The 23,886-nt window shown below is 52.1% G+C and overlaps 3 protein-coding genes across 3 annotated transcripts; 2 read left to right on the forward strand and 1 right to left on the reverse strand.

Annotated features, from left to right (window-relative positions):
* The first annotated feature begins 5,413 nt into the window (after positions 1 to 5,413).
* Positions 5,414 to 20,698, forward strand: LOC128278469 (mucin-19). The gene is made up of 10 exons (XM_053017199.1): positions 5,414 to 5,508; positions 8,892 to 8,995; positions 13,554 to 13,767; positions 13,855 to 13,953; positions 14,846 to 14,940; positions 15,021 to 17,668; positions 17,744 to 19,096; positions 19,168 to 19,338; positions 19,408 to 19,569; positions 19,650 to 20,698. The coding sequence occupies exons 1-10, from the start codon at positions 5,414 to 5,416 to the stop codon at positions 19,797 to 19,799; spliced, it is 5,091 nt and encodes a 1,696-aa protein (XP_052873159.1). The 3' UTR covers positions 19,800 to 20,698.
* Positions 20,699 to 20,785: 87 nt separating this feature from the next.
* Positions 20,786 to 21,506, reverse strand: LOC128267468 (BET1 homolog). The gene is made up of 2 exons (XM_053004304.1): positions 21,165 to 21,506; positions 20,786 to 21,107 (listed from the first exon to the last, which is right to left on the reverse strand). Exons 1-2 carry the CDS (start codon positions 21,333 to 21,335, stop codon positions 20,919 to 20,921), a joined length of 360 nt encoding a protein of 119 aa, XP_052860264.1. The 5' UTR covers positions 21,336 to 21,506; the 3' UTR covers positions 20,786 to 20,918.
* A 389-nt stretch (positions 21,507 to 21,895) lies between these two features.
* Positions 21,896 to 23,307, forward strand: LOC128267571 (transmembrane protein 19). The gene is made up of 3 exons (XM_053004438.1): positions 21,896 to 22,065; positions 22,127 to 22,271; positions 22,337 to 23,307. Exons 2-3 carry the CDS (start codon positions 22,151 to 22,153, stop codon positions 23,212 to 23,214), a joined length of 999 nt encoding a protein of 332 aa, XP_052860398.1. The 5' UTR covers positions 21,896 to 22,065; positions 22,127 to 22,150; the 3' UTR covers positions 23,215 to 23,307.
* Positions 23,308 to 23,886: the final 579 nt, after the last annotated feature.

Below are 23,886 nucleotides of genomic sequence, written 5' to 3' on the forward strand. Positions count from 1 at the left end.
TTTGTGTGTCGGAAGAATCGTCCGGATGCCGTTCTTAACACCAGTAAGCAACGGTGAACGGGTTTCTAGATTCCACACCGCAACGACACCGTTCGAGAAGCCAGCCGCAAACGCACCATGCCCTCGGGCACGAGTCCAAGCGAGCTTCACTACACTGTGGCCAGTGAAATCGGTAGCCGGTGGCGTTGAGGACAGTCCAGCTGACCTGCCGTACACGGTCAAGGTAAGGGAAAGCCGAAGAACTGGCTGCAGGTGTACGACTCGTGGTGCTGCAGTGGTCGCGGTAGTACTTCCGGCCGGAACGCTCACCATACTCCGGCTAAGCGCAAACATATACACATCCCCATCGGATCCGGTTGCCGCGAGGAGCCCCAGACGATCGATACGATCCCCTTTCAGGCGCTCATTGTAACAACCACTCGGGCAGAATGCCAGCTGCCAGATGGGACCAAAATCACAAGCGATCGCGAACGTCAACTGGGGACTTCTCATAGGAATTGCGCGGTGAAGGCTGCAACAGAAACGATGGGAATAGAAAACATTGACCTTCGGGTGGACGACCACAGTACTTACTCCTTGTTATGCAATGGTCCAACGTTCCAGATTTGGATTAGACACTTTCTTTGCGGTTGCAACGCCAGCTGCTCGCAGTTGTATGACTCGGCGAAGCTCGATTTGCACGCCAGGGCCATAATCTGATCGGCAGCCGAATCGGGCGCTAGGTCGGGCACTGGAAGCCATTCGATCGCCGTTACCGGACCCCCACAGAACAGCACCGACTCGTGGCCGGTAAGCTGTTTCGCTTGAAACACTGGCAACTGCTGCCAACCCTCGGTGATACTGTCGCTGTATGGCGTATCGTAAGATGACACGCTTCTCACACGAAACCGCATCGAGTGGCCACTCCTGGGAAGGTAGTCTCTTGTGGAGAGCATCGTTAGGAACCGAACGTCCACATCGGGCAGAAGGTGCTCGAAAAGCCCTGGTGTGCTGTAGTGCACCTTCCGAAACCGCGTCATCATTTCGGTGCACGTTACGTGGAAGACAATTTTTTTCATCCGATACTCGTTGGCTTCCTCGAGGACCACTGTGGGAAAGCAAAACCACCGGTAAGCGTTACTGACCAATCACCAGTCGATCCCGTCCAACAAACTTACTGTCCCGGTAGACATCCCAATCGTCCATGACGTAGGACGGTTCCCCGTCCATCGCGTCGATCGATTTATTTCCCCCTTGGCGGCTTGGCTCCGTCCCGGGCTTTTTACGGCCGACAGCCCGTGATTTTTGAGCACCACGCGCTCCTCGCTTGCTGCCGACTGTCTTTGAACGTTTCTCGGGCTGCATTTCGTCCTCGTCTTCCGGCACGCTGCTGCTCGCCGACGTAGTATCGTCCGTGACACTTTCACTCGCTGGCGGCGCTCCGTCGCTCCTATCACTGTCACCGCCGCTCTCGCTGGCCGATAGTAGGGCCATCTCCTTCGAGTGGCATCTTATCACATGTTTTCGGATAACTTCTCGGCGTGAAGAAAATTGGCAGCAAATGGCGCACTCGAAGAACGTTGTGGAGCGCTTCTCCACACCCAGCGGACACTGACCGTGGTGGGCGACCAGTTCCTCTTCTGTCCCCGCGCTGAAGGTACACGTGTCGAAGCAACACTTCGGTTGTTTGGAGAACTGAAGCTGCGTTTGCCAAAGTTTGAGCGTACCCGGGCTTACCATGCCGGGAGCGATTTGAAGAATTAACTGTAAGAATGGAGACCATGTTTAGAGGCGTGTTTCCTTTCGCCACCCCGGGCGAGCTGTTTGCTGAGAAACGTACCTCTTTCGAGATGTTGGTCATGTCCTCGGCAATTTTTTTAATCTTCTGCTCGGCACTGCAAAACAATGGTACCAATTTGAAATCTTTCACTCTAAATGCAACCCTTTTCTCTGCCATCGCACTTACCACGCAACGGATTGGCGCTTCAGTCGGCCGCTGGCGTTCAGCGACTGGTCCAACCGTTTCTGCTCGACCGCTGTTTGTGCTTTTGCCATGCTCAGCGACTCCATTTGCTTGCTCTTCAGTACACGGCAGAAGGATGCCAAATGGGCCGGCAAACTGATGGCCAACATGCGCCGATCGCAGTGCTCACAGCTTACCTTCCGCGCTTCGAGCTCCTCCTTCGTGAAACCGCACGTACTCAGGTGCGAGGCCATCCCGAGGTGTGACTTCTTACGATCGCCACACGCTTCGCACTCCAGTTCCGTTCGGCGGTTTAACTTCATGAACCGGAACAGCTGTCCGGCCACAAGGTTGAAATCGTTCAAATCGAGCGCCTGGTCCAGGCCGACGCGAAACGTTAGCCCGTTGTGCAGATTGTAGTGAGCGTTCCAGTCTGGGTGTGGGATGTTTTTGGAACATTTGCCGCATTGGTAAGTTGGTCCCGCTTCGCCACGGGTCACGGTTTCCTCCACTACGCTCTCTTGTTTCATTACTGCTATTGGCGAGGATTGCGCAGCCATTGGAACCACAGGACTGGGAGCCACAGTATTGCACCGCTTCGGTTTCCTTCCTCTGGTCTTAGGTGCTGGTGCAGGTGGCGTGCCTGGCACCAGATGCTGCTGGTCGGCCGGAAAGACATGATTTGTTCGAACGTTGATAACTTCCAGGATACGCTCGGTGGCCGGCTGGGAATTTCCGACCAAGGTCGGTTCCACGATCTCACTGATGACGTACTGTTCATCTGGATTGGAAGGTTTAGAATTATCAGTAGCGGAAGTGGCTGGTGGGGCAACTGGCGAGGCACTCTTCTCGGTCGGCACGACCACCGTAATCTTAAGGCCGGCCTTGCGAACAATATCGAGAAGTGGTTTCGAGTGCGTATTCAGTTGGCGCTTTTTGCGCAACACCTTCTTGCGACTCTGCGTTCCGACCGCAGATTGTCGGTGCGGATCGTCCGGCGCAGAATCATCGGACGTAACGTCCCCTCCACCACCATCGTCGGGGCCGCTGTTTCGAGTGCGACTGATGCTGCTGCTACTGCTGCTGATGCTACTACAGGAGTTGTCTCTTCGGCTTTTTCTTCCACGGCCCTTTGGGTGGGAAGCAGTTTCTACAGCCGCCACCGATCGAGCTCTTCCGGCTGCTTTGGGCGATTCCTTCGCCTTGGAATCGGCCTCGCCACCATCAGCGCCACCTTCGTGACCACTTGTGCTTACTGTGGCCTTTGGCGGCCTCCCTCGACGCTTTGCCGCTGGTTTTGGTGTCGACGAGGGACGTGGACGTAATTTTCGTGAGGCTGGCGTAAGATGAGATTCATCTTTCCCAGAAGATTTGGCTGTCGATTGCTTTCGAGCTGTTTTCTTTGTCAGCTCAGCAACGCTTTCCTTCGGAATCGGCGAATCGACCGTCTGTGAGTTCGAGGGAGCCTCGCAAAGCGTGTCCTCAAAGTTGGAAAACCCAGCCGACGAGCAGTCGGAAACGACCTCACAAATGTCCCGCTGTTTGGAATCATGCAACGAGGAGCTTACACTTTCAGCGATCGCTACAGGAGATCGTTTTGCGGTACGCTTTCGACCTCGTTTCTTCGTAGCGGCTGCACTAATAACAACATCCGGAGGTTTGTCATCGGCAGACTGTTGTTGAATGGAAGTATCCTCCGCTAGTGCCTTGTCTTCTGTGCGTTTTGTACTCTCCGAGGGTTTTTCGATATCGAATTTTACCATTTCTTCCCCATCTGTTGGCAAACATGCTGACACGAAAGGTGCCACCGGATCAACCTTTTCCATCGTGTCTCGGGTGGCATCAGATGATTCGTTAAGCATAACAACGTCATCCTCTACGCTCCTTTGTGATGAGCGATCGGCCACCGGAGATAAATTTGTAGAACGGCCCTTTAGGCCCTTGCTGCTGTTAATGGTTTTATGTTGCGGATCGATGTCAACGGAGTTTTTGATCACATCTGTGGTGGTGGCATGACCATCCTTGGACGTCCTGCACACAGCAGTTGACGGTAGCGAACTTTCACCGACTGCGCCACTGATGGATGGACTCTGCTCGTCAATGTGTGTTGAAGCGCTGACTTTCGTTGGCTCTGAAGCTTCCTTAGCTAACGTTTTAATTTTGACTTCTTCAATAGGTTCCGAGGTTTCTTCACGCTTTGCAACTTCGTCCGTTATGGAAACATCGACAATTTCTTGTTTAACAAATGGCGTCTCGTGGGTCACTTCAGAATGTTGTTCTTGTGAATCGATTGCCATTGATGTTTTTTCTCTTTTCAAATCCAAATCCCTATCAACGTCAGTATCATCCGTTGCTCCGCGTTTTAAAGGTCGATCAGCAACAGGCGATCGTTTGGCCCCCCGTTCTTGGCCCCTTTTCTCAGCAACGTTGGTAGCTTCTTCCACAACACCGCTTCCATCAGCGTCATCGGCGATAGTCTCTGCAGTTGGGGTTTCATCGACTACGTCGGCTTTTTGTTCGATAACATTGTTTTCGTTTTCAGCAGGAAGCGTGACGTATGTTGGTTCGGAAATCTGCTCCGTCACATTGATGTCCTGGGTGATTCGATCTAGAGAGCTTACGGTTGCCCTTAAAGTCGGATCTAAACCATCCTCTTGAATCTCCAGTTTAACATTCGATCTATGAGTTCTGGTAACGTACGGTTTTAAGACCCGCTCGACTAACTCCCTATCCAGACCATCGTCGTCAGCTTCATTGGCCAAACACGTAGGCAATTCTCTCGTTTCCAGATACGTTTCCAGAGGAGTAAGTAGTGAACCATCCCTAATCGGGCCACCGACTGGCAACGAGTTGGCTAGACCGTACTTTTGTCTCTGCTGTTCGACTAACTCCCCAATAAGTGAGTCGTAATTTACGTGGCGCAACAATAAATCAACCAAATCGTCCCGTTTCTCCTCGGGCACTTTCTCACGACAGGTTTTTCCATTTTCATCGCTTGGTCCGGTGTTCGGTAGAAAATCTTTGGTATCTCTTTCGCTTTGACTGTCATCCGACATCGTACCGGAATCGGAGTCGCTATGGTATGCGTTCCGGCCGCTATTTTGTTTAGCTGCTTCCAGCGCAAGGATCGCATCGACGGCTGTCCATTCCTTTGCGTTCGTCGTCGTGTCCTCTTCTACTAAAGTGTCTTCTATCGTGTCGACGACGGCGGGTGCTGTATCGTACTGTATTGGTTTACCGAGGCTTGGCACTTCTACTGAGCTGGTTGACGGCATCACCGCAAAGTAAGGTGGCTGCGAGCTTCCGCGGAAAACGGGTTTCCCCTGCTGTACCACCGGGGCAGGAAGCAAAAACGGTTCGTCCGCATTGTCTGATAAGATAACAATGGGCGTGTTGTTGATATCGATCTCTTCTGTGTCCTGCAACGGTGCAATATTCATTTCTGCTGCAGACAGGGATGTAATTTGGGGAATGTCCACCTCCAGCGTACTTATAGATGGCACTGGGACGCTGCCTTTCTCGGTAACATTATACGAGATTGGCTCGATATCGGTTTCGGCTGGCCCGTAACCTTCGTCCCAAGGGACGTCATCTCCCTGATCATCGGCTGCGATCGCATCATTATCATCTTCGATGCTGGAGGAACTTTCTGCCTCAGCGTCCTCGTGCTTCACGCTCGTGCTTCTCTTCAGCATCTGTTCCATTGCGCCATCGATGAGACGAATCTTTTCGACCATTTTACTTTCGTCGTCGGCGAGTGTTGCATTGGAGTAACCACAAAAATCTCCCGAATCTCGTGAACTGTTCCTCTGTTCTGATGATACCTCAGAAACAACAGTTGCAGTGCGGGGCAACACTGCTCCATCGATGCTACTGTTTGTCGTATTACTCGACGAATCGCTGCTGCTGCTATCCCCGCTTGGCATCTCTGGCGCATTCTCCGTGGGATTACATTTCCGTACCGTCTTCCACAATGATTCGGAGTCGCCCACCGCTCCCACGATCTCTTGACGGTCGCCGATAATAACTCTATTGGGATCGTTAGCAATAAAGCGTTTTGGAATGTTGGTCGAATCTTGCTTCCCACTTCTACTCGTCGTTTGAGCAGGGTAACTCCGCCCGTATCGATTGGCGGGATTTTGTTTCACAGATGCAATCGATAATGACTCGGTCGCCGCCGGTCGCTCAGACACGCTATCAGCATTCGCGCTTTGGCCTTTGTCGTATAGATTCTTTATCGCTTTTTGCCGCAACTTATGGCGCACGACTGAGGAGCAGCCCGCTTTTTTCGGCAACGACGAAGATTTGTCGTTCCCGGCATTGGGTTCCGATTTGGAAATCTGGCCAAAATTGCCTTCTTGCTGTGTGACCGGCGACTGAGGTATGATCAACTCCTGCGTTTGTCCGCCAACGTAGCTTCGATCGATCACAATTTTAGGAACGGTCGGTATCGGAGCTATTGGAAGAACGGATTGCGATATAGAAGATACGGTGTTTGCACTCACGATCGAAGAAACGGAGGCAGTTGAAGGAGCCGGACGGTGGAGAACCAAAATTTTTGGGTACTGCTCACTCCTAGCACCGGGGTAGGTCAGGGCTGTGCCAGGGATGCCGGAGGTCCCTGGTGTACCTTGCAGTGGTATGTGAAATAACCGACCGTCCTTAGACAGTATGAGAGGCACTTGAAGCATAGGTCCGATCGGATTCTTCCTCGGATCGATGATGAAATTAGAGCTCTCGACCTTTGTCTGTACGCGTGGTACCACCGTTGCGAAGGCACTTGACGTGCTGCTGCCTAACGGAGCTCCGGAAGTGCTAAGCACTGGCTGCTGATCGCTAGGAGGGACCAACTTTGCTGGAGTAATTTTAATTTTTGGTAGAATGATTTGCGATATGATTTCAACCTTGTTTTCGGGCCGTGGAGATGGAAATGGTGACGCTGAACAAGGTGGTCGCTCCCACATTAGCTCTTGTGATGCAGACGGTGCTTGGCTACTGAGACCAGTCATGGAAACCGGCAAGCTATCATTTTGGCTTTCTCGCTTTATCACTGAGATGTGATCAACGGAAGCGGTATCCAGGTTCGTTGCGGTCACATTCTCACTGTTTGACGAGGCGATAATAGTAGGAGTTGTACTTTTTACTTCCTTATCCGCAGAGGACACTTCATTGACAACCGTAGGGACGCATGTTGTACTGTTTTGCTTTCCTTTCGACAAGCATTGCATGAAAAGTTGTTTTTGCGATGCACTGAGATAGTGAACCTTTCGAATTTGTTTGTTGCCGCTTCCTGCCGGCAACGCTGTGGATAGTGACGCCACTGATTCCGCGGGAACCGAACCGATACAGGGTGAAACTGGTTCTTCTTTCGATGCTTTCAACGTTTGTGGAATTTCTAAAGCATGAGGAACCGACGGTGCCGTAACAACGGCGGTCGAAGGAGTATTGCTAATCGAAGATGATTCTATCACAGTAGGCACTGGTTTCGTTAAAACGTCAGCAGCTTGACTTGTTCGGGATCTAACCAGCGGATGGTGGAACGATGTGTCCACCGGCTGAACTTTGTCTGTACATGATTTTTCGGCAGCAACGTTGGCTCCGTCGCTTCCGGGAGTATTCGCAAGTTTCTTCACGGTGGTTGGTTCGGTTTTAGTTTCAGTCACGTTTACTAATTTTTCATTCGATCGACGCGGCGCAGATGCAGTCTGACTTAAGCTTAGTTTTAATTTTTTTGCCAACTCAGGAGGCAACTTTCCCAAACTGATGGTCCGTTTGATAGTTTTGTTCGCGGTTACGGGTGTGCCAGCGGGTGCCAGTGTGCTAGTTGCGTGAGAAGGGACATGGGTCGGAAGCATGCTTATTTGGTCATCGTTCGTTGTTCGATTCGAATTGCTCGATGAAAGAGGCCAACTTTCTTCCGGTTGTTGCACTTTTTTCGAACCTTGTGCCACTTTCGTCGATTCCAGCACCACAACCGTTTGCGAATCAAGTAAATTCTCCTTATCCGGTAGGGCACATTCGGCGTCTGCGGGTGGACCCTCAGACTGGCCGGGCGCAACGACCGCTTCTATTTGACTATCTAACAATAAATTACTAGCGGCCGTTGCTTCTTTTGCAGCCTCACTGGGAACCGTTTTAACAGGATCTACATCGCCATCTACGATCGCTGGGCTTAGAGCTGGTGATGCTATAGATGCTGGTGTCGTTTGAGCATTAAAACATACTTGCGATTCAGTCGCAGCAACTGTTTTTGATAGCGGTGTGTCCACTATAGTATTGGAGGCAGACATTTCCGGCTGTTCTGCGGGTTTAAGACATTCATCGGCTGTTGTAACAACATCGTCCACAGTATTTCTACTTTCCGATTCCGCCTCACTATGAGTAGCAAACGATTTATGTGCTCCAGATTTCACTTTCACACTCGTTTCCGCAGAAGATTCCTTCGATTGGCTTGATTTCTTCGGAATCGTCCGTGCACTCTTTGCCGCTGGTACAATCGACACTTTAGGTTTTATCCTTCGGAATGCAGAGGGTTTCGCGACGGGTGTTTGCTTCGTTTCCTCATCCAGCTTTGCTGGGATCACCGGATCTGTGGATGGTGTGCTGGTGGTCGTTTCAGTCACTTCCTCGGGTTCCTTTTGCCGTGCACTGTCTAGATCCGGATGGGGTTCCTTCTGCTCTCCTGCAGCTTTATGCGCTGTACTAGTTGTGATTTTCGCTGGGTTCTTAGGAAAGTTTTTCGCTACCACAACGGGGATAACTTTTTTCCGTCGGAAGTTCTTCGTATTACCGGTGGATGGAGCCTGTGCGGCAGTACTTCCTTCCGAAAGGAGCACATCATTGTTCGACTGTATGCCGCTGGAGGGCACGGGTGTGCTCATTTCGACAGCGGAGGGGTGGTAAGGAACAGAAGAATTGCTGATGTTGAGGGTGGCACTAGTAGCAAAAGTAGCACCAGTGACAGAAGTAGCAGCAGCAGCAGCAGCAGTAGTAGTGGCGCCACCAAAAGAAATGCTCTTAGCGTTTCGCGCTGTGAATTGATGAGAAAAAGAAGTTAATGTAACTTTCTTTCCGACCAGTAGTACCGTAGCGCAGTCAACTCGCACGCTACATATATTCAACATCACTCATTTTCGGAAAGTTGATCATTTTTTTTTATTGATATTCGACGCATTCATTATCGAGCGTCATCAAAAACAGAGCAACAAAAAACATCAAATTGGTGCAAAACTCACATTCACTCACAGGCTACCGGCTGGCCAAGATAAGAACACCGTCTTCTAGACAGTGCGCTCCATCATCAAAGCACGTGGACTCGCTTCTGCTCTACTCAGATGCGCAAAGGCAACGAAATCCTCCCACAAGCAAATCGACTGGTCGTTTTTTCTTCAACAACCCGCAAAAGCCACTTTACGTAAAAGAATAAATTTTCATAGATTCGAACCTTTGTCCTGTGTGGTTGCGCACTGAAACACTTCTCGATGTGCCACGAGCCAGCAACCTTTCAATGCCACCGAAACACCATGAAGTTGTATCGATTTGACATTCCTAAAAATAGAACAGCTCCAGCGTTTCCACCCTACTGTCAAATACACCGAGCTGTCAGATGGCTGGTGGAAATGTATTTTTAAAAAAAAACCCTTCAGGCAATTTCCGGTCATGTTGGAAATTGACCAGTACTGCGGTCACTTTCACCATTATAGTTTTTTTGTACACTTCCATCGGTCAAGTTTCCGCGAGTCTATTCTACTTCTGTAATCACTGCACCAATTACCTGTAGCCATCGACGCCATCAGCACGCTCTGCAGGCCGCCCATCCTCGATGGGTCGATGGGAATGGTGCGAACGATATTTTTCCGCGGCACTTCCGCAAGGGGCCGCTGCGCGGGTTGATCATAACATGAACGGGGCGACTTATTAACTGCCTGTTTGGTGCAAGTTGGTTGCGGAGTGCAAAATGTGCCGGCACGCTTCTTCGCTGGCGCGGCCGCCTTCATTTCTGCAGCTGGTTCACTTTTGATGCACCCCGTCGTTGATGCTGCGCTGGATGCTGACGTATCCATGCTGGACGATTTGTTGACCTCCGCTCTGCACCACTGTCACACACAGCCACGACTGGAACACCCTTTGCGCGTTGAGCGATGTATAGCCACGCACACAACCTTACCACGTATGCTGCATTATGGAACCCCTCCGAAATGCTCCCGGCGTAAACGGGTTACCGAATTCGACAGCCAAAGACGCCAACTGGACGGCCGTTACTTTCACTCGACCGACGACGACGTGCGTAAACCGATTCCGAAGCTAGCTGAAGCGTGCTTGTGCAGTGATTGCCTCACTAATCAATTACATTGCGCGAAGGGAGCGATTTGTACGATGCATGACGCACTTTTTCACGCCACACGGCCCTCCGAATGGGACTGAAATTTACGGCCAACAAACGGAAAACGTGAAGCTCGGAAGTTTCTTCAACGGCGAGATACTGAACCGCTGTCGAGCGCTCGGCTGAATGGCATTCGAAAGGGGATTTGAAAGGGTAAAAATTGACCGCAAGCCTGGCGCTATTTCTTCACGTCCAAAAGGTCCTCGCGTAGAATGCTTTCTGACAGCTGGCATGAAGGAAAAATGATGTTTTGGTGCAAAGCTGACATTTCATGCTGAAAAAGGGATATAAATTGTCCCGCTTGGGTACCGCTTCGGAAGTCGCGTGGATGACATTGCCGCTTTCGGTAGGTACGGCTAAAAGGTTGAAAAAGGATACTAATTAAAGTAAGCCCTGCCGATTGTTTATTATAACAATTTGCTTCTCTTCAACTCAAAAGCGGTAGTGGTGTGCTATCAGTTCACCGCACCACAATTTTCTCTGACTGTGGTGCCACACGGCACGAAACTGTTACGCGCAACATGTAACTTGGTGTCAAATCTGTTTCGTGCCGTGTGGCAGGTCTGAAATATAACAGCAACAGAAACAACTAGTAAGAGAAATGTCAAACTTGTTTACATTCGTGTTTTTGGCCCGAGAAAATAGAAATCGGAGAGGTAAGTTGATTTCTGAATAATCTTTTCGCTTTTTTTAGATATTGTTGCTGTACCGGCAAGATGGGATTGAACAAAGTGACAAAAGGCCAATCGTCCGGCACCAGGACCGCACATCCAGGATCATTGCTAGCCAAACAGAGCTGATGAAAGAGATGACCATTACGGCGAACAGGATTATGAAGGCGATAGATGTAGCGTTTACGAAAAAGCCACACTAATTCACGTTATTTCCCGAACATCCGGATTCATATTATACTGGGAGTGATCACGAAGAAATAAATGCTTGGTGCCATGCTTGGAATTATGCTGGTTTATTCTCTGCTAAGATTGTTTTGTACAGGAATCTGTAAGCTTGTGTTTCCAGCTATGCCTCGGGCAAATCCCGGACGGCGTCTGGCGTGCAGCTTGTTACTCGTCGCGAAGGGATGGGCGACGCCGAGTCCGTCGGTGAATGGTTTGTAGGTAAAAACCGCAGGTAGGAGCGAGAGATGGTTCCATGGATAACATACGCGTCATTATTCATGCTGAAGTCGAAAGAAGCACTTGCTGTTGGTTTCAGTTTAGAGTTTCAGTTACTACGATTGTGGAACTTCGTTCTCTTCGTCTCGCTACGTTAAAGGTTGGTGCTGTTGTTCTATAGTTAGGTAGTTCGGCAACAGTGTTTTAAAGTGAATTTGATTTAAAAAATTTTGTTAGTAGAAATGGCACTGATTGTTAACGATCCGGAGTGGACTCATAATTTACGGATCATCATCAACAATGTGCAGAGGCGTCGAGATGAGCGGAGACGCGGTCGACGAACATGGTGGGTGCGACCAATCTTCTTTCATCGGAAAGAAGACGGCAACGTTCTGCTCCACCGCATACAACAAGAGCAGATCAACGACACAATAACCATCTTTTTTGCTCAGGTTTGCTATCCATTTTATTGCTGAAATGGAGATAAACTTATAGTTAAAATTCTAAAAAACATCACAAATAAAAATCTTTGCTTGTTAACAAACCTCTGTTTTCGTCTGTTGCGCCCTGTTACAGGGTCTGCTGACCCACAACGCTTTTGACACCTACTGATCGCTTTACTGTCAAAATTGTCGCGGTAGGAGGCTGTTATATCCGTTGTTTCGTGCCGTGTGGCACCACAGTGATAGTTTCCCCGCCAAACAACGACGCAATAGCATCGAAAATATCCCTTCGCGCGCGCATTCAACGATGAAAAATATCCCTCCTCCTTGGCGCTTTTTCAGCTTTGCACAAAATACCCCTTATTGGACACGGTGTGTGCGTGCCGTCGCCACAATCAGATGGGCCACTTTTCGGGTGTGAGTGCGGCTGTGTGAACACAATATCCGAGCGGTTGAAACAGTCAATCAAAAAGCGGGCGCGAGTTTGTGGTGTCCATTTTCAGTGCGCTTGCATCTAAGGAAGGAAGGAAGAAAAGTAAAACGTTGAGGTTGATCACGATCTGGCGAGGTCCGGTTTTTGCGCCAGGTTGTGCAAGTGGCAGGGACGACAAGCGAAAGGTGCCCGAGGACTCTCGAGTAGGCGATTAGCTCATCATTTCGGGAGGTGCGTGGCGACGCGCCATCATCGTTGGGAGAGAAATCTGACCGCACAACACACAATTTGGGTTAGATCCTCCGCCGCGTTTGCTACGCCAAGCGCCACCACCACGATCAGTGCGTGCTCTAGACTGTAAGTGTGTGTGTGCTTGATTGCGTGTGTGCAGCGCTTGCGTTCCCCAACCGGAAGGCAGAGGACACAGAGACACGGGAGCACAGTTTCGCCAGTTGCGCCAATCGTAAAATGCTGTGGATCGAAGGAAGTCGCGTTTGGTGGGACCGGAAGAAACTTCGATGGCGCTACGCCGCCGCCGCTGCCGCCATCGGCAAGTGATTTCGCACCGTTCAAATTGTTTCTTTTAACCGTGTGTGTGTGTGTACGTGTGCGCTTGTGACTTGCTCACAGATTTTTCACCAGCCGCACAAAAACAGTACGAAAAGTTGCACCGTGATTGCGAATTTTTCACCACCGAAAAAAAAAAAACCGAACCGTGAGTCGCGGGACCATTTTCATTATCCTCGCATTTGTGGGTGAACGACGCGCGCGGGGCAGCGACAGGGCGGGGTGCAGAGGAGGCCACAGAAAGAAGGTTTGCATTTTTGAACGGTGAGCGGCTTTGTGTTCGCAAATTAGCACAGGCGAGAGTGAGAGGGCTCACAGCAGGCCTCGGCGGTGTGGTACGTGGAAGGTGAGCCGGAGTGCCCTAGTGACTGAGCAAGTGAGAAAACGAGTGTGTGCGATGTCGCGGGCGGAGTGAGTGTGTGTGAGAGGGCGCGTAAATAAATTTCGAGAAAGTAATCGGTTGCCAAAGCTCGCACACGAGTGAGCGGTTGTGTGTTAGTGCCGTGCCGTGTGGAACTGTTTCTCCCGCTCTTCTGGGGGGATAGAATTGCCTCTTTATTTACCAGCACCGAGTGCGTGTAGTGGTGTGTGCGGTGCGGTGCGTGTCGCGCTGCTGGGTGGCGAATGTGGCAAACGAAAAATTGAATCGAACGCGTCCAATCGTGTCCAGAGTGTCCCGCGAACGAACGTGTGTTTCTCTACACCAAACCGAGCCGCCAACGGGTGAAAAATCAACAGAGGGACGAGCAGAGACACTATAAGGGGTGCGTCATGAGTGCACCGGAGGGTACCGGTGGTGGTGGTATTGGGGATAAATCGTCCTCAGCTTCGTCCTCGGTCGGCGGTGGAGGTGGCAAACCGGTGTCATCCGGTGGTGGTGGCGGCGGCACATCCGTTGCTGCTGGCCAGCTGAGTGGCACCCTGGCTGTTGCTGGCGGTGCGGGAGCAGTTGGTGTGAGTGCGGCAACGGTGGCGGCGGCGGCCACTACGACGATACCGATCGATTTGGCCTCGGCATCCAAAGTTTTGGTGCGCACCGATAAAACAACGATGCCCACAACGACGTACAGGTTCGTATGCGCGCTGATGACGAGATAAGTGTGTGTGTGTGCGTGAGGCTGCTTTGATGAAAAATGGAATCGCGATTGAGAGAGGGAGGGAGAGAGAGAGTGGGTTGCATTGCTCGTCCGGTTACGGTTAGGGCAGAGTGATGTGTTACGAAAGAGTGCTAGGAGATGACAACGCGATGGGCCCCGCAATGTTTAGGCCGTATACGAGCGCGCTTGTGGTCACTGTGTGCGTGAGAGCGAGAATGCATACCAGAAGCAGCGTGCGGCAGCAACATAATAAGTGAGAAGCACACGGCGTATTGCGTGTATGCGTGATGCGACTCACCATTCGCGGGTTTTGTGTTGCCTTTTAGGCGATGGATTTCCCTCTGCCAGAGAGATTGGCTCTCGTAAATGTGCATGTGTGTGTGTGCGATCGCGTACGAAAGAGAGGTGCTCGTAGCGAAAGTTTCTCTTATCACGGGTTTATTTTTATTATTACTGTTTTTTTATTTGCTGCTGCGCGGCGGTTGAAAAATTTGCTTCAAACGCGAACCGCGTAGTAGCGGAAATATTTTTTCTCTTGCCTACGAGTCGTGTCCCCGCTCCCCCGGTGGGGGCTGTCTCCTGTTCTCTGCGACGTTTCTTTGTGTGGCCAAGACTTTTCTCGTTGCGCAAAAAGAAAAATCCAACATCCTTCCACACTTCAAGGTGTGCGGTGCAAAGGTGCAGATCGGCTCTCGATGATCTCGGCGGCCATCTCGACGTTGGTTCGATTTCCTTTTTGGGAGAATAATTCAGCACTCCCCCTGGTTCGGTGGTTTTTTTATGTTCGTTTTCGAATCATCACTCAGCTTCGACGTGGGAAGGACTTTGTTCGAAAATAGTTATTTCAATTTTTTTCTTCTTCTAGAATCGGTTCCGCACCCGGCAACCAGATGCGTGTGGTCATTCCGAGCAGTGCAGCGCAGCAGACGTACTACCGGCAACCGGCAAACATTAAGCAAGGTAAATAAAGAGAGAGAAAGAGAGAAAAGCCAGCGGATTAAGCATTAATCGTTTTTTTCTCGATCCACCACCCGCTCCAGATACGACGACAAATCGGACACAGATCAGTGCCCTGTCGGCGGCTCGTACCGTCGTCACGCAGACCGCTTCGCTGACCGTGTCCCGGGCACAAACGACCACACCGACCACCGTTTCGTATCACGTCTCGAACCGCTGCGTGCCGGCGACACCGATCGTGACGGCCAACCTGCCCCCGGGAGCGGTCCGGGCGACGACCATCAACGGGCCGATCCGTATCTCAACGCCACCGATTCAGGTGGCCACCAACAATAGCGCTAGCGGCGCAAACAGTGGCACCAGTGCCGGTGTCGTTAGCACCGGAGGCAGCACGACCTACGTCCGGATGCCGCCGAATGTGTTGCCGGCACGGAGTAGTGCGCAGGCGGCGGCAGCAGCAACCACGGCCACCATTATCTCGCAAAGCAACCACAACAACAGCACGACGACGACGCTCGTGCCAAACTTTCAAATGTCCGCCCAGCTTATACGAGCCACCGGCGCAGGAACGGTGGCCGTGACGGGCGGTGGGGCTGCCGGCGTGGGAGGAGGCGTGCCGAGGGCACGTGTTGTGACGCAAACCACCATACCCACCAACCACCATCCGGTGGTGGTGGCCAGCGGAGGCACGGCAACCCCATTGGCCGTGGTAAACAGTTCGACACCAACCGTCGGCGGCTCACAGGGGGTCGGTGGCGGCGGAGGACAACAGACGGGTGTGGCCGTGAGCAACACGTCGCCCCAAGCGTTTGTCGCCACCCTGTCCACCGTCCTGCAGGCACCGCGTCAAGTTTCGACCCTCGTGTACACCAACAACAGTGCCACGCAGCAGTACACGATCGGTCCGAATCAGCAGCAGCAGCACCGGTTGGCGCTGGCCACCACCACCCTGTCGCCACAGCGACCCACCACGCTGGGTGGCGTCGGGTTGAGTACCCCGGGTACGGGAGGCATCCGTCCGACGATACAACGCCTTCCGACGGCCGGCATTCGCGTGAGTAACTTCCGGCCACCGGGGCTCGCTTCAACCACCGTCCTCACGACGATCGCCTCCGGTGTTCCGGGCGTTTCCGGAACGGTCACTAATTCCTCCCAGTCCGCCGGGCAACAGCAGCTGCAACAGCAACGGACGGTGGCCACCGGGACCGTCGTGGCGCCGAACATTTCGAACGCCATTCCGGCGCGCATTATTCAGGTGCAAAATCCCGCCAGCGGAACGGCCGGAACGGCGCAGATAGTGAACGGACGGATACAGACCAATCTGCTCAACATTCAGCCCCTGATTGTGAGCAGCCAAAATCGCCTCGCTGGCGCTGGGCCAGCGGGAACTGGTGGAGGTTTGCAGCCGGCAGCGGGCCTCACGATCGCACAGGTTGGCAAGCTGACACAGGTGGCCACTGGTGCGGGCAATGATCCGATAACGACATCGGCGGCTACGGCCACCTTGCAGACGGCTTCCGGACAACAGATCGTCGTCAGTACTACGGGCCCCGGTGGAGGTGCATCGCCTGCGGCCACACTGATAGCGGGCAATCTGATCGGAAGTGGAGGCACGACGCATCATGGAGGACAAATTACGCACCAAATCGTAGGGATGAACGCACCGACCGTGGTTTCGGTGGCCACGGGTGCCGGAGCGGCCGGTGCGGTTGGTGCCGGGGGTGCTGGAACGGCAACGACGGTCATTCCGATCCCGCTCGCCCTGACCGGTGCCCGTCAAGCGACCGTAGGTGCGACCAGTGGCCATAGTCCACTCAGTATCGTGACTGGACCGACGGGCGGTGCGTCATTAGGCGGAATCGTGCGAACCGGTGGCACCTCCGGTGTTGTAGGTACCGGAACGGCCACTTCGATCGCGTCCGTTCTGCCCATAGCAAAGGTGACGCCCCAACAGCAGCAACAGCCCCTCGTGACGAGCTTAGTCGAAACGAATGTCCCGAACACGGCGGCGGCGGCACTCCATTACTCGGTCGCCAGTGGTGTGGTCGGAGCTGGCCCATCATTGTACATCCAAACGCGGCCCGGTGTGGCATCGGGCGGTACAATGACGGTAGCCACGAGCGGTAGTGTCGGAGTGCCAAAGGGCCCCGCTGGAGCGACCCTCAGTGTAGTGTCATCGACGGGAACGGGAGGTGGCACTGGAGGTGGCACTTCCGGTGCAGGTGCTTCGGCCACAACGTTCCTGCCCACTTCGACCTTCTACTACGAACGGTTAACTTCTTCGCCTGCCGCGGGCCCTGTCTCGATTGCGGCGGCCACAAGTGGCGTCGGTGGCACTTCCGGCTCGGCCGTAACGCTCTCCTCTTCGACGGCCATCACCACGACGAGTACCATAAGTGGGCCCGTGTTTTCGATCTCTTCTTCCTCGAGCGTGATCAGCAGCAGTGCCAGCAATAGCAATAGTTCCGTCAGTTCCGCCATCCAGAGCCAATCCGGTGGCCCCCACCATTCGGTTGTGTCTTCGCTGACGAGCTACGGAGCGTCTGGTTCGTTTGCGATCGTCCAAGCGGCGCCCGGTGGTGGCCAGGGTGGAAGAGCTACACTCACGAGTGGACCGATCCATGGCCTCGTACCGGCCTCGCTGGCCAGTGCTGGTGGTGCCGGTGGAAACGTCGTCAGTACGACCGTCGGCGGAAGCATCGTCTCGGTTTCCCGGGACCCTTCGGCAGCGGTTGTGGTTGGGGGAAGTGGTGGTGCCGGTGGCGGCGGCGGTGGAACCACCGGTGGCACTACGACAACGACACAGATCGTTCCGATTCGCTTCCATCCTCAGCTGCTGGTCGACGCTAGTGGCCATCACCAGGCGCAGCAGATCATTGTCTCGAGTTCCGCTGGACCGGGGGGAGGAAGCACGGCCACGAATATTGTCCCTTTGATACCGGTGAACGCCACGTCGATTAACGTGACCAGCACAAGCACGACCGGCGCTGGTAGCAAGCAGCACCAGGTGGAATCGCCCCAATCGAGCATCCTTCGCAAGCGGGCCCTCGAGGGGACACTGAAGACGCTGGCCACACCGGCCGCGGGTAGAGATCTCACGCAGGCACTGATAGCGGTCGAGAAGCAGCAGCAGCAACAGGAGCTCACGCTCCAACTGTTGCAACAACACTCGGCACTGCAACACCAACCGATGGAGCTGCGTGGCGAGCTGATTGGTTCTCCGATGTCGCCCTCGAGGCCACCGTCCAGCGATGGGTCCACCACGGTCAGTGCAACGTCCACCCCGGGGCTGGATGATCAGGAGGATGGCGAAATGCGACCGATACCGTTTCGCAACAGTCACGGCGGTACATCGACGGCTCTGGTTCTCGATGGAGGACACTTTAAACCGGTTCAGGAAGAACTGCCACACTTCCAGCAGCAGCAACAACACCATCTGCCTCGGGAACTAGCTTACCCTCACCATCACCATCATGGGGAAGGCTTCATCACAACACAGAGCGCTGCCAGCAGCAGTGCGCAAACGGTCACTCAGATTGTGAACCATATGGCGGCAGTTGGCAGCAGCAGTGCCGCTGGAAACGGTAGCAGCTACGAACAGTCATCGGCGCGCAAGAAGGCGCGCAAACAGCTGCTTCAACCAATGGGCGACAGCGGAACGGTTGGCGCTGCCGGCGGTTCTTTGATGAAATCGAGTTCCTCTTCATCGTCTTCATCTTCCTCGGCCGCCACCACCGGTATGGCCACAGGACAAACGTCCTCGCAGCAACAGCAGCAAGTGTTTATGGCACAAGATCACGTCGATGGTGTTACGATCGGTGCAGATGGTTCATCGTACGCCATGAGTACGGCTGGGCCAGGAATCGTCATACTTACGACCGGCGGTGCACAGCACCATCTGGCCACCGGTAGTCATAAGCATAATAGTGTGTCCGGAGCGGTACCGAAGCCGATTGGTGGTGCCGGCAGTAGTAATAGTAGCAGCAGTCTCCATAACAACGTTAAACTAGAACCACCGACCGCGGCGAGTGGCCAACAGCAGCAGCAGCAGCAAGATGCTGGAGCGGCACCAGCACCGCAACCCGGTGGTGGTTCTGTGCCATCCACGAAACCGATCGTCAGCTCATCGAGAAAGACGAATAACGTTAGTTTACTGCAGGTTGGTACTAGCCCGTCCCGGTGGCCACCCTTCGGTCAGTCATTATTCGCATCCTTCTCCCTCTTTCTTAGTCGTACAAACAAACGTGGAAAGCGGCCAACAACCACTTTCAGCGATACACCGATGTGAAGCAGCGCGAGGAGCGCCGACCGACCGTGATGGACATTGCGAACCAATCGCACATCCTGCAGAAGGTGAACGGCTGGAAGATCTATCATCTGAGCGCGCAGATTGAAGAGCTGGTAAGTTGCTGAGCCCGTCTTGCGGGGGGGAAGCATGCCATTCAACACGTTTCGTCTTGGCCTTTCTAGTGCGATTTGGAATCTCAGGCGTACGGTAAGCTGGCGCAGATGCTACGCTCGATGGAAGCGAGCGGGAGCGGCAGCAGCAGCAGTAGCAGCTCAGCGAGCGGTAGTGTCAGTTCCATTAAGTCGTCTTCAACCGACATCGAACGAATCAACGATCTGCTGAAGGTAAGGGCGCCGCGTCGCGTCGTGAATGATGCGCTAGTTCGCACCCATATTAACTCGCTGTCCTTTTCCATCCGGCACAGGGCAACATGCAACGCAGCAAGATCGTGATGGACGGCATTAACGAGGCCCGCACGCAGATCATGAAAATCTTCGACCACAAACCGCGCGTGTCCGACATCATTCTGCGGTGCGCGTCGAAGCGGAACTTCAAGAAGCGAGAAAAAACGTAAACGGTGCCGGAATAGCTCAAATTTTAACACCATTCTGCATCACTGCGTTTGGAGGGCAGCGCCGCGGAGCAGATGAATCATTCATTCAAACAGTTTTTAGGTGGCCGCCCGTGGTTAGTATTATTGGGGTTTGCACAGGTAGCTAAGGGGAAGAGCCCACACGCAGAGTAACGCAGTAACTTTTAAGTTTTGAGTCCATTGTTAGTAGCTCACCAGCTCGAGTAATGACTACTCTCTGTACACAGATAGGCAGGATGTGATTTTAGAAAAGGACTGATTCGCCCTTGGATCTTCGGTTGGTCAGTGATAAGGGTGAAGGGTACGTTTTAAGACCCTCCTTTTTGTGTCATACCCTGCTCACAAGGATGAACCTTCGATTGTAGCGGGGGGTTTTCTTCTTGGGAACTGCATCTGGCGACTAGAGGAGTTCTTTCCTTACTTTCAACGCAGCAATGCAATTGGCCCCTTGTGTATAAAGTTAACGTTAAGAATAACAAAGCTTTTTCTTATTTTTACAAAACAATTTATGAGCAAAGTCCAAACAAACGTTGTCTTTGGATTTCTCCTTTTCGAATACTAAAAAAAGGAATGTTTAAGACCCTAGGTTTAAGAGAAATAGAGAGAGAGAATGGCTATTTTAAGGGCGATATTGTGGAAAGTGCAGCAATATATCGTGATACAGTTGCTGTCGGGAAGGTAGCAAGCAGTATGCAATTGAGCGATAAGTTTTTACTTTTTGTAACTTTTAATTCGTAGAACTGTAAGCGCCACCGTGTGTCAAGAAATAGTCAGGATCGTTTAGTAAAAGGATTTCTAACACAAACCCCCGAGGGCACGTTTGTAAAAATAATTCTATCTGCAGTGCCGGTTGTGTGGTTAGGAAAAAAACGACGAATGATGAAATGTTGAAAATAAATGCTGCAAAACATTAAAAGTGGCCATTGGGCGATGGTATGAAAAACACTTGGGTGGGTTTTTTGGTAGTTCACATTTTTTAAAACTTTAATACCGAGCACGATTGGCAAAGGACACTCCGCGGGGGTACACATACTCAAAAAGTGGGGTGTTTATACATAACGGGGACGATTATGGGGTGGTTAGCTAGTCTGGAATTCACTATTATCGCAGTTTTAGGATGAGATACAGCACGAAGAACACGGCCAGTACGAACAGAAACATGTAGCACATGTAGTTACGGTGACTGCCTTTCCCCAGCCGCACCACCCGATTGATCGTGTTGGACATGAAGCCCCCGGTCCGGTCCATGTCTTCGTCCATGCCACGCAGCAACCGATCTTGGTAGCGTACCTTGATGATAATTTTTTATGATAATTAATTTTATTAATATAACTTATTATAATTTACCTCGTTTCCAATGTCGATCGTCAGCGATTTGAGGGCACCGATTTTGCCCTTCAGCTCCTCGGCCATCCGTTCGTTTTCCTCCTCGAGTGCATCGCCACTGGCCTGCCCACTGGTCCCGGGCGGCGGCTGCTGGGGCAAGGGCTGGTAGTTGTAGCCCTGCGAACGGCGCATCTTTCCACTGCTGCTGCCACTGCTTCCGCCAAAGTTCGCCACTTTGTCTCGGTGGTGGCTGGCGACGGATGGAATGTGCTATCGTGGAATAGCCCTCGGGGAGCGCCCTTATCCCTATCTGTGTCCGTAATTCTCCTGGGGGATAGCAAACCCCTTTCCAGCTGGTTCCGTGTGAAGTGTTGGCTTTTGTACACGAAATTCTTATTTACAAAAGTTTTCACAACGTCAAGATGAAACGTCACTCAAATTGCTGAGGCTGTCAAATGTGGTGAAATATTTCACTGTACGTGCGGCGTAGGGGGGAAAATTGGTATTCTATTGCAACAACAAACCGTAATGGAGGCAAATTGTAGTTTTGGGGATAAAACAATCTTAGTTTTTTTGTTCAAGCGCAAAATCATACGTATTAACTCTCCTAGTAGTTTAGGTAGCTTTGCCCCACTGAAATGTTTCAAGCACCCAATAACCATTAGAAGACCCCCTTAATGCGGATTTGACACCTACGGGTGAAAGTCCAACAAAATGCAACACGAAAACACAACAAAACATGACCGCAAAGGTAAATAAACCATTTTCCGTTGCATGTGAGTAGAGTGTAGAGAAAACGTTAAAGAGAAAGCAATTAGTTAACGCGCGTAAGTAAGTTGCGTGTGTACTTCGGCGGTGCGTCTACTTAACAGCTTTTCGGTGTTGATTTTCGACGCTCGATTTCTAACAACCCGCCCACTAAGTAAGCTGCGCAAAACCACTCCCTTACCGTTGGCAGGCACTAATCTCTCTTTTATTTTCAGGTGTTCTTGTTTTAAAATTGTAACATGCAAGAAAGTCCATTCTACAAAGTCCTGCCCGTGCTGCTGTGCGGGCTGTCGGTGCCCCTGTCCATGTTTATGTGGATCGGCAATGTGGCATACTCGAAGATTACTAGTGACGGAGAAAGTGAGTCTGAACGTTCACGGCCGAAAAGCGTCAAGATATAACTCTCACCATCTCCTTGCTTCCAGATGGCGTCGTTCCACCGACACGCTGGCTATTTTCCGTGCTCGTTCCGGTTCTGCTGATGGTTTACGGGTTGCGACGGAAAGGCGTAAACCGTTCCGGCGCTGTGCTGGGGTTGCTATGCGCCATCATACTTTCCATTTCATCGCACGCCTTTCTTGCCTGTCTGGCTGCATTCTTTTTTAGCTCCAGCCGTGCCACCAAGTTTCGGGGCCATTTGAAGCGCAAGATCGAGGAAGACTTTCGCGACGGTGGCCAACGGAATTGGGCACAGGTAATTTGTAACGCCGGAATGGCGACACAGTTGGCGCTGCTGTACCTCCTCGATTGTGGCTATGGCGAGCGGCCAATCGATTTCGTGCGCCTATACCGATCCAGTTGGCTCGGGGTGGGCATTATGGGTTCATTTGCCTGTTGCAACGGAGACACGTGGGCCAGCGAGCTGGGGACTGTGATTGGAAGTGGCGATCCGTTCCTTATCACCACCCGAAAGCGTGTGCCACGCGGTACCAATGGTGCCGTTTCGTTCGTGGGTCTGGTGGCTAGTTTTCTCGGCGGCACACTGGTCGGCCTGGTGTACTTCCTCACAGTGCGCTACACGGTGGAGGCAAGCGTTTACGAGCGAAGCCCCAACCAGTGGCCACTGATCGTGTTTGGTGGGATTGCCGGGTTGCTTGGATCACTCGTCGATTCGCTGCTGGGCGCCACGCTGCAGTACTCCGGGTACACCGAGCAGGGTTTCGTGGTGGAGCGACCCGGTAAGAACGTGCAGCACATTAGTGGCGTGCGGATTTTGGACAATCATAGCGTGAATCTCATATCTTGCATTATAACTGGCATCGCGATGCCGTCGATCGCGATGAACCTGTGGTCAGTGTTTTAGCAGTGCAGGTCTCGACTTAAACGGTGGTGTCCCGTGTGTGACAACGTAGCATGCGGCCAGTAGCTATAGTTTTAAATCCAGTGACTTATTGGGTCGGGGGGCAAATGGTTAATAAATGAATACAGAGCCCGAGATTAATTACGGTGGAAGCGAGCCTTGCGCAGCGATTATACACAAGAACAGGTTTTGCGTTCGTTCCTTCAGTGCACTTTGAAAGAACAATTAACTTATGTGCGAGTGTACGCTAATGGTTTCTGATTTTCAGACCCGTACGATCGCTGTTGCTACTAATTTTCAATAGACAATTTCACAACGATGTAGATCGATTTCCGAAATACTTTGAGATACTTAATAGAAATGCATTATTTAATACCACTTTAATAGACGGTCCCTAGACCTGTCCCGTCCGATCGATTAATGGTGGTTCCACATATTATTTAATTAATTTAACTTCTGTCTCCTCTGTTCGTGACACTTTTCTGGAGCAGCCTTCCACCACCGTCTTTCACTTGGGTTACCGTGTTAAAACCTGGCCCCTTGACTGACATTAGAAAACACAAAGACACGTAACGTCGTACGGAGTTGTGCTGTGCCTTATAAGAAAACTAATTACGTCCCCGCTCTAATTAGCGCGACCGAACTGAACCGGTGCATCGGTGCTAGTCCCTTAAT

The sequence above is a fragment of the Anopheles cruzii genome, chromosome 2, assembly GCF_943734635.1.
Source record: "Anopheles cruzii chromosome 2, idAnoCruzAS_RS32_06, whole genome shotgun sequence".
Taxonomy (NCBI): Eukaryota; Metazoa; Arthropoda; class Insecta; order Diptera; family Culicidae; genus Anopheles; species Anopheles cruzii.

Coding starts and splice junctions, on each gene's coding strand:
- LOC128278469 (XM_053017199.1), top strand. CDS start 5,414: ATGTCCACCTCCAGCGTACTTATAGATGGCACTGGGACGCTGCCTTTC. Junction 13,954..14,845: donor ATGCCCACAACGACGTACAG/GTTCGTATGCGC, acceptor TTCTTCTTCTAG/AATCGGTTCCGCACCCGGCA. Junction 19,570..19,649: donor GAATCAACGATCTGCTGAAG/GTAAGGGCGCCG, acceptor CATCCGGCACAG/GGCAACATGCAACGCAGCAA.
- LOC128267468 (XM_053004304.1), bottom strand. CDS start 21,335: ATGCGCCGTTCGCAGGGCTACAACTACCAGCCCTTGCCCCAGCAGCCG. Junction 21,108..21,164: donor CGATCGACATTGGAAACGAG/GTAAATTATAAT, acceptor ATTATCATCAAG/GTACGCTACCAAGATCGGTT.
- LOC128267571 (XM_053004438.1), top strand. CDS start 22,151: ATGCAAGAAAGTCCATTCTACAAAGTCCTGCCCGTGCTGCTGTGCGGG. Junction 22,272..22,336: donor GATTACTAGTGACGGAGAAA/GTGAGTCTGAAC, acceptor CCTTGCTTCCAG/ATGGCGTCGTTCCACCGACA.